At 30.5% G+C, this 10123-nt stretch overlaps 2 protein-coding genes across 2 annotated transcripts in view; one reads left to right on the top strand and one right to left on the bottom strand.

Annotated features, from left to right (window-relative positions):
* Positions 1-3981, bottom strand: part of LOC140437745 (bridge-like lipid transfer protein family member 3B) — a 49780-nt gene extending 45799 nt beyond the window's left edge. The window contains exons 1-2 of the mRNA XM_072527442.1: positions 3784-3981; positions 2574-2775 (exon numbers count right to left, since the gene is read on the bottom strand). Coding sequence (XP_072383543.1) covers positions 2574-2775; positions 3784-3827 — 246 coding nt within the window. The 5' untranslated portion in view covers positions 3828-3981. The remainder of the gene's footprint in view (positions 1-2573; positions 2776-3783) is intronic.
* Positions 3982-5165: 1184 nt separating this feature from the next.
* On the top strand, positions 5166-6639 carry LOC140436284 (adenosine 5'-monophosphoramidase HINT3-like). The gene is made up of 3 exons (XM_072524991.1): positions 5166-5587; positions 5690-5883; positions 6413-6639. Exons 1-3 carry the CDS (start codon positions 5395-5397, stop codon positions 6446-6448), a joined length of 423 nt encoding a protein of 140 aa, XP_072381092.1. The 5' UTR covers positions 5166-5394; the 3' UTR covers positions 6449-6639.
* The last annotated feature ends 3484 nt before the right edge of the window (positions 6640-10123 follow it).

The following is a 10123-nucleotide window of genomic DNA, read 5'->3' on the forward strand; positions in this document are numbered from 1 at the left end:
AAATATGGTGAAAGGCATATGAAGAAAAAGTAAAAGCAAACTAGATCAAAATTGGTTTCAGAAGTATACCGATTAATGGAGAAACAGAATTGGAAGAAATTAAAAATTTAGAAAATGCAAGAAACTAATATACATGTACAGTGTGAGTTTTTAGTGTGACATTGTTCGATAATTCCATTATGATACAGAATATCCAAAAAAGTTATTTAGAAAAAAAATAGGCAATCATATTCTCCAGGCTTGGAAAATATGCTGAATTCTACAGGGTCATTAATAAGTATGTGGTAAAGCAAACATAAATTTTTTTTAATAGGACAACCTGTATATTTTTTTATATCTAGGTTTCTCTCATATTCACTCAAAAAAGAAAATACAAACAGCCAATTTGCAATAAATTTGAGTAAAATAAAGCAAAATATAAATAGATAATTATGGGAAATACAGAAAGCTTCAGAAAGAACAAACTGGGAAAGGTCACTGAGAAAAAAATAAATTTAACTTGGCGACGAAAAAAGCTAAGATAAACGCAAATGAGAAAAATGTGGGGACTTGAAATATGAAAAGGACTTATGAAACAAGTAATCTATAGAAATGAATAAGAAAAATCATGATATGTGATGGATTCAACCGTTACTTGATGGAAATTCATTTTATATAACAATAAAACACTTTGTTTTCAAAACTTCCACAAAATTTATTATAATATCTTATGACTACAGTTGTTTCGGTAGAGTGCCCTTCTCAAGTGATCTATTTTTGGTATTTGGTTGGGAGGTTGAGGAGAGGAGCACTGTTTGTTCGATAGAAAGATAGCTTAAGGCCTTTATTTTGGATGTGAAGAATTTGAAATTCGTCATTAAAAGAATGATTATGATCGAGAAGGTGAAGTGCTTATGTAGAATCTGTGTTTTTATTATTGAAAGCCCTTTCTATTGAAAACTGAAGTAACTGCTAAAAACCACACAAGATAAGACAATTAGGCTGCAAAAACAATACAGCCGGACACTAACAATCATCTATTAATATTCTACAATTAAGTTTTTGTCAAGTTGAGTGAATGACTGTATTATTTAAAAAAAAAATGGTGCCTGGTACATCTACAAATTCAAAAATTCGTGAGTAGGTGATTAAAAATTATTGTCACTTTAAAATAATTCTTGAAGTGGCGGATGAAATTCTAAAAAACTACAGTATGGAATATAATTAAGCATCATGAGGAAATATGAGGTATCTACATGAAAACAAAAAAATGAAACGCCTGGGTCATCAAAAACTAGTTTCTGATAGGAATTGGACAATATTAGTAAAAGTTTGCAACAAATGGTCAAACAAATACTCTAAGGCATGTTACAGCTGAATGGAATCATGAAACTGGATTAAAGTTTTATAAGGATGAATTACAGGTAAAAACTTAAAAGTGTATTTGTAGTTTAATATATTTTAACATATTTTCTTCTAGGCAAAGAAAAATCCAGTAATAACATAAAATAACACAACATAAAATGGCCTTTCTTGGCCTTCTAACAATCCTGACCTAAATGTTATTGAAACAGTACAGCATAAAATGAAACAGACATCATCATCATCATCTTTGGCTCTACAACCCTGTGTGGGTCTTGGCCTATTCAAGAATTAGTCTCCATTCCCCCCTATCTTCCACCCTGGCTTTCCATATTCTGACCCCTAGATTCCTAAAGTCATCTTCGACCTGAGTTTTAAATCTAGATCTTCGCCTGCCTCTCTTCCTGGTTCCTACTGGCTCTTGATATAATATCTGTCTTTGAGGGTCTCCAGTGTCCATTCTTTCAAGGTGTCCTAGCCACCTTAGTCTATTAATTTTAATAGACCGGACAATGTTGCATTTTTCATAGCATTGATACAACTCAAAATTGTAGCGCCTGTGCCATATCCCGCTTTCTTGTACTCCTCCTTATATATGTGCCTACGTATTATTCTTTCAAAGCGGCCTAAATTCGAGCAGCCACAATTGGTAATTAACTAATTATACAGTAAAACATTAAACATGATTAGAAAAAAATAAACTGTTGACTATCTGAATTTTGCATGTATTTTAGTTTGTCCCATTATATAGTTGTTAGGGCTCGTATACCAATGAAGGAAGAACAAACAAGAAAAAATCCAAGAATGAACATGTATAGGAGTTAGACTGATGAAAAGCAGGAAACAGAAAAAACAATTACATCTTGATCTCACTAATAAAATCCAAATTAGTGTAAAGGAAAACAAAAGAAAGAATTTACCAAAAGTAATAAGGACGAAAGCAATGCATGCATGTGAAAAGTTGGTACTAAAAAATTGCACAGAAAAATTAGAATAGAGGGAGAAAAAGTAAACTATAAATAATAAAATTTTACTACTTTTGTAACTATAAATATTGTTATTTAATTTACAACCCTTGAATCCCATAAGCTTCATCATGTAGTGTAGATTATAAGAGATACTTATTATTGTAAATGATTTATTAAAAAAATGTATATTAATTGGATTACAAATTAATAATATAAAATGCTAAATCTAATACAGAACACTAAAAAAAAATTATTCCCACTTACCAAACATATAGGGACACTTTTAAGTTTTGTCCATGGTATCCTGAAGGTAACTTTGTTACACCAAGCTTGCTTTAAACATAGCCATGATGGCAATTCCAGTAGGTCCATAAGAACCACTTCATTGAGTTCTAGGTTAGAGAGTTCACCTTCACCTTTGAATGTGCTTAGGTTAATCTTGTCAGCTGACAGATTCTTGGTGAACCTGTGAAAGAAAATTATAATCAAAAATAAACAATTTTTAGATATTTTTGATGTTGGAAACGTTAATTATTCATCAAACATAAACATCAATTTTTAGTTATATATAGCTAGAATGTAATGGAAGTCAACCCTCCAGTCATTACTATTTTTTATACTGTCAAGAAATGAAAGCTAGAAAATTATTGTATATTTCTGGTAACGCAAAATATGAGTCTGCTTATGTAGTAGCAGTGTTTAATAGGTGTAAATCCTAATATTTTAAAATCTCCGTTGTGAATTATGTTGTAATGTTCTATTAGAATAAAGGGACATCACACTTTTTAGGTATATTTTTCTTTTAATTCATAGTTTGTATATAACGAAACTGATTTCAAAATAAAAAAATACAATTTAGATAATGTAAGGAGCTTAAGGTTCCAAGAATCAGACCAAAACAATAAAATGCTTTCGAAAAAATAGGCGCAAAAAGAAATTGAAGATGTTTTTCCCAAAATATAATTTTATGATGGAGTAATGTTATTATTTTGATACTTTATTTGTATTCATCCTCATATGTATATCAGCAAATATTAATATTTTTGTGCATGTTCTTATTTTTTTTTTCTTATACATATTTTTCAATTTTGCTTTAGAAGATGGCAAAAACATCATAAAACAAATACTTTACTTTTATCACATGAGCAAAGCATGTGTATGAAGGAGGTGTTCAAATATACAATAAAAACAAATCAATACACAATATTACTATTCTTCTGATACCCGTAAACCGTTTTAGATACATAATATCAATAAACCATTAAGTTAATTTCCCTTGGAATATAATGTCCTTGATTTAATGACATTAAGGGAGAATCAACAGTTGAGGGTAGGTCAGTACAAAAATTGGTGGGTCACACCTTGAACACAAATGATTATTAAATAATAAACTTACTCAACTATATCACTCTGAATACATTGTATTATTATTTTAATATGCAAATACAGAAAAATCTATATGAACAAAAAATACCTGGATAGATGTTTTAACAGTTGGTTCTTGATAATAGACACCATGATTAACACTTTAAACAACCGAGAAGACTAACACTATTTTTCTTTTTAACATGTCATTGTATATTCACTTTATAAACAAATAAATAAATCTAAAAACAGGAATGTTAAAATAAAATTGATGAATTTTACTGAAAGTGACAGTGACATATCAAAAGCTGATCTTGACAACTGATCAGTGCTGGTACGTTTTTAGGGGATTAATATGGAATGATTCGCTTACAGTACATATGAACTAAAACATAGACGGAGTTATTTAAAAATTGCATACTAATTTAAAACATCAATCAATTTCAACTTAAAGAAAATTTAATTATTTCTTTAAATATCAGTTATTAATTTTCGTCGGTGAATATGATAATTAAATTGTATATTTATATCTGATTACGCCACAAATTGATTGTAATAAAAAAGATGACAGAATTTTAAAGTGAAATGATATCAAAATATAATATTTAACTTACACTTGCCACAAGAAAATAGTTTCAAGAACCCTTTGAATATGACAATAAACTATATAACTCATAATAAGTAATTTTCCTTTATTGCTGTGTTTAAATGCTTTAGAAGCATTTTAATTTAAAGGAAGAGTATTAGATAAAGGTATACTTGATAATAGAATCTACAATTTAACAGTAATATTATTGCTGATTTAACTGTAGGTACTTATTTTTCATACCGGTTACAATATTTATGAATATGTATAATAACTGATATATTATGATAATATTGTTAATTACAGGTAATTGGATGTTAACAAATCAATTTATCAGTTAGCTATATATACTTACAAGAAATCAGTCCTTTAAGGTTCCTAAATAGATTATAGTGCACCTTCAACGTCTAATGGAGATCACCCAATACAAAGAGTAATGCATGTTAAGTTCTTAAAAAAATATACCATGAAGATACCAAAAAACACATTGGGTGGTAAAAATATATTCACCTGCACTATAAATTAATATTATAATCAAAATATTATAGTCAACATATTTCATGATTTCATTGTATACAAGTTAATGGCTTCTCCTAGGCTTTTTACGTTATAGAGATCGCTTAATTTCTACCAAATGCCTTTTAAGTATTTAAACAATCTTTTTTAATGGGGTGAAATATTGTTCATACTGGAAACGATTTCGAAAGGATTTCTGTTTTTTTTTCTTTATCACTATGAACCCATTAATAATTAAGTTAAAGAAAGAGAGGTATTGGCAAAGAATATAGACGCTTAATTGGTATTATCAAAGAATATATTCCTATTCCTAGCTATAGAGCCTTGTAGAGCGGAGCAGAAATAACATAATCCTCTTCTGTTTATTATTATTTATAAAGAAGAACATAACCTCTCATTATTTTTAAAAAGTTCAAATGGTCAAAGGTCTATTATATTTAAATGTTTGATATTATTGTACAAAAGCTACTCAATACTCAATATTAAGTTCATTTGATTTTTGATCTTGTGTTTCATTTCTCAAGTTTTCATTTCTATTATAAATTTAAACAACTTGTCTGTTCCTTAAAATCTGCAAACATTTATTTCTATATAACATTTTGTTATTTTTTATTAACAATGACAACAGATCCTAACTGCATTTTTTGCAAAATCATATCAGGAAATGCTCCGTCGGATATATTGTTCCAAAATGAAGAGTTAATTGTATTTAGAGATATTAAACCAGAATCTAAACATCACTTCCTAGTTGTGCCTAAAAAACATGTTCTAAATGTAAATAGTTTACAAACAAATGAGGACAGGCTTTTAGGTAGGTTATTTAAATGATTTTATAAATTCTCCAACTTCTTTAAAAAAATTGTTCATCTTAAATAAGTTTTTTATACCTAATGGCCAATAACTACATTTTTAGTTGAAAGGATGGTGGAAATCGGTAAGAAGATTTTAGCAGAACACAATGGCGATTTAGACGATGCAAGATTAGGATTCCATTGCCCACCTTTTAATTCCATAAACCATTTACATTTGCATGTGATTTCCCCAGTATCTGAAATGGGATTCATTAAAAGACAGGTGTTTAGACCAAATACATGGTGGTTTCAATCTGTAAGTGAACTTTATTTCAACTTTGCTTTTATCTGTGTGAATGTATGTACGAAGGATATGTGGGACGAAGGATAGAGCTGTTAGAAGTTGTTGGAAGGAGAAGTCGAGGAAATCCCAGGAGAAGATGGAATGATTGTGTGGCAGAAGACTTGAGAGAGAAAGGTTTAGGTGAAGTAGACCTGATGGACGGAAATGAGTGGCAATGAAGAGTAAGGAACAGAGACTCCTGGAAAAGGGGAAAAGCTGAGGAAGAAGAAGAATGTATGTATGAAATCTATTCATGGTTTATGAATTAATAGTTACCTTTTAGGTAGAAAATAATTCCTCTCTGATTGGTAGAAAAAAATCTGTTGTTTCATTGATACCACTGCACTATTCCCTACTGAATTTCTAAATCAGTTTTTCTTTACTGGTAGAATGCGACTCTTATTTGCTGTTCCTCTCTGAGTTATGTGCAATTAAATAATTAACATTAAAATTATTGAATATATTTTTTGTATATAAAATAATATTATTACATGTATTTTAGGTTGATGACACTTTACTGAGGTTGAGCAAGCTATAGTGGAATTAATAATAGTCTATTATCGATACTTATATAAGAAAATTTGGGTGATTAGGTAATTTGGGCAATTTTAGGCACAATGTTTATTATTTTTTAGTTTAATTTAAAATGTAGTGATGTAAAAATATGTATGTATGTTTGTTATATGTATGTATGAATATTAAATCAATAAATAAATAGTTATTTATTTATTTTTATCTATTAAATTATTAATTTCCAAATTTAAGCCATATAGTTCACACTTCATCTAAGGGGAAAATTCACTTATCCCTAAATTTTTAAAATATCAAACATCCCAGAATAATAAACTATAACAAACTTTAATACAGCTGTCAAGGGTAGACTAGTATTGACATGTAAAAGAAACCAGTTATTATAAGATACCTTTTTGTTGTTTTTTAAGTAAACTAATTTTGGAGTCAAAAATATTTATTTGTCTTGGAAGGCTATTAGCAGTCCGGACCAATCGTGTAGTTGGTTCATTAATACCATAATTAGTGTGGTGAAATGGCACTGAAAAGATTTCTGATTGTCTGTTGTTTCTACTGGGTACTTTGAGACTAATGAATGATAACAATTGAGGAGATTCTATCATAGCATTAAGGATTTTGTGCAGGAAACATAAATCTAACAATATCCTCCTTGACTCAAGTCTTGTTAAATCAATACTATCTCTTACCTACTGATAGTCATAGCCCTCTCTCCAGTATCCATTACTAACAGTTGATATCCCCAAAAATTTATTTTGGCCCCTTTCAATCTGTTCAACAGTTGTATGATGAGGACCATATAACTGATCTAGAATGGGCCTTTTTTTAACTTTAGGGAGTGTAGACTTGCCATTGAATTCATGTGTTAAGTAAAATTTACATTTATTGTATCTAACTATAATAGTGTCAAGAGGATAATAGAGCAAGTTAATGAACATGACTAAAATCACCAAGGAGGTGACCTCATTTGAGCTAAACTCTCGTCAAAAAAAAATGAAGCCTTACATGAAACAGCAACTTTGATCAGACCAAGATTAACAAGAAGGGATAACGCTATTTCTTGGAATTTAGATTGTGCAGATGAATACGGTTTTTTATCTCAAAGTGTATGTCTTATATGAAGAACAAATTATATTGAAACTAGATATTTTAGTTGACAGGCTTCACATGGACCACACTAAAAATAAGTGAAATGTTTGGGAGTGTGGGGATATATAAGGTTTAGATCCAAAAAAAATTAAACAAAAGACAAGTACTTATGGAATCCTATCATTTACGGATATGGCGAAAGCAAAATTTAAAAAATATATACAATATCGTCGAGCGAACAGATGTATTAGTTATTTGGATGATCCGAGGTTCGACACTCTTGGTAACTATCTAAAGGTTGGGTAGATAATAGTAAATCTAACACAACAAAAGCGAATTCTAATGGAGGAAAACTAACAACAATATTCTGATTAATCTGGTTTAAAAATAAGTTAATAGCTAATGTCCTCCCTGGACTTTGTATTATATCATAGCATGCAATGAAATAAAATTCCCAGTTGAAGTATTTGTTTTCATATAAATAATATTAAAAAGAATTTACTGGACATTTTAAAAAGTTTGGCATTGTCCAGATAACATCCATGTGGAAGCTAGGATCTAACCAGTTCAACATATACTGCATCAATTGAGAGCTCCTGAGCCAAATTTCTATGATCTTTGAACCCTTGGGGCTAACTGATCGACATATTGAGAAAAACAGTATTCCGCAAAATATTCTGAAGTTGAGTGGCTTGAGCCTTCTACAATCTTCCAACTATCACTGCATATGGCTTTCTAGCTTCTGAGTCTGAGCTTCCCAATATCCGTATTATTTGGTCCTCACATTTCATTTTGTGTCTTCCTCTAAGTCCACCCGTCACTGTTTTCCAATTGGTTATTTTCTTGGTTACTGCTGGATCTCTCTTTTCTCGATGTTTCATCTATATGAATCCTTAATCCTTGATAGATCTGAAATAAGATAATCTTTAAGAATGTATGATATCCAGTTCTCTTTCAAATGACGCTACAGCTCAAATGAGGCTCTGGCCTCCCCCAGCATCAGTTTCCTCCAGTTATCCATCCTCAGTATTTACCTCTAGCATCGTTTATTACTTCTTCTATCCACCTATTCCTTCACGACATTCATAGAAATCAACGAAATTGTTTTATTGACCATACAACACAATGGCAATCGCTGTGACATGTTACACGTTTCCACCTCTATATTCATTTCACAGTAGGTATGAATTGTCATAATTGTCACATTGACATAAATTTCAAACGAAGTTCTGAAAGAATAAACACATAATTAATAAAATGTATACGATAATGTCATTCGATACACGAAATAATTGATTTATTTATTGTTGCCTTCGAAAATAGACCCCCACCAAGTGTTACAACAGCTAAAAATACCATTAAACATTTTTAAACTTCGGGGTGTGTAAACAGTTGTAAAAAGTGTAATGAAGGTAATGTGTTAGACCTATCGATGAAGAGCGTCAAAATAGGGATATTGATATTTGTGCTTTTGTGGAAGTTAGTGAACCCTGCAATAGTGTACAAATTGCTAGGGAAGTTAACGTGAATGCTCGAACTGTCCAGCGTGTTCTCAAAAGGAATGGGTATCACTGTTTTAAGATACAACCAACACAAGAACTATTTCCGGAAGATAACTTTAGGCGGATGGAGTTTTGTGAAATTATATTAGGTAAACAGAATGAAAATGTACACTTTTTAAAAAATATTTTATTTTCTGACGAATCTTCATTTTCATTACATAAAAAACATAATCCATCCGTTGTAAGGTATTATTCTCGGAAAAATAAGCACCTCAGTGTTGCAGTGCGAACGCAGCATCCGCAAAAGTTAAATGTTTTGACTGAGATGTTAGACGACCATATTGTCGGTCCATTTTTTATCGATGGAAACCTAAACTGGCCCAAATATTTACAACTTTTACAGAATGAAATCATTCCGGCAGTTCGACGTCTTCCCGTTAATTTTCAGGAGGTTTATTTCCAAGAGGATGGGTGTTCTTCTCACAACTCTAGAGCAACTATTAACTTCCTCAATCAAACGTTTCCTGATCGACTGATAAGTACATGTGATACAATTAAAGGGCCCGCTAGATCCTGTGACTTAGCGCCTATCGATTTTTTGGGGAGGGGGGTTTCTCAAAGAAACCATTTATAGGCATCAGTTTGAAAGGGCTAATCTAGTCGAATTACGGGCAAAAATACTTCATTTCTCTGCAAGCATTACACCAGCCCTACTCCAAAATATGAGGAGAAATCTATATGACATATTTGGTTACTGTTTAGCACAAGGAGGTGGAATATTTGAGCCCTTAATTCATTAATCTGCTTTCCTAATTTTTATTTTTTGTTAGGTACATTTTACTAAGTTTGTAGGTTCTTAATTAGGTAGTATTTTTTATGTTTAAGTTTGGAAGAATTTTAATATTTTTTTTTTATTTAAACGTACAAACGATTCTTATTCTGAGTTTTTTTCTTCTTTCGTGTTTTATTGTTATAAGCTTTGTACATAAAATTTGTACAATTTTCAGTGTCAATAAAGCATATTACTTATTGATTTTGTATTGCTATTAAGGCTAAAAAATAACCAAAAAAATAGTTTTAGAGCATTATAATAA

Source organism: Diabrotica undecimpunctata, chromosome 3 (assembly GCF_040954645.1).
Source record: "Diabrotica undecimpunctata isolate CICGRU chromosome 3, icDiaUnde3, whole genome shotgun sequence".
In the NCBI taxonomy this organism is placed as follows: domain Eukaryota; kingdom Metazoa; phylum Arthropoda; class Insecta; order Coleoptera; family Chrysomelidae; genus Diabrotica; species Diabrotica undecimpunctata.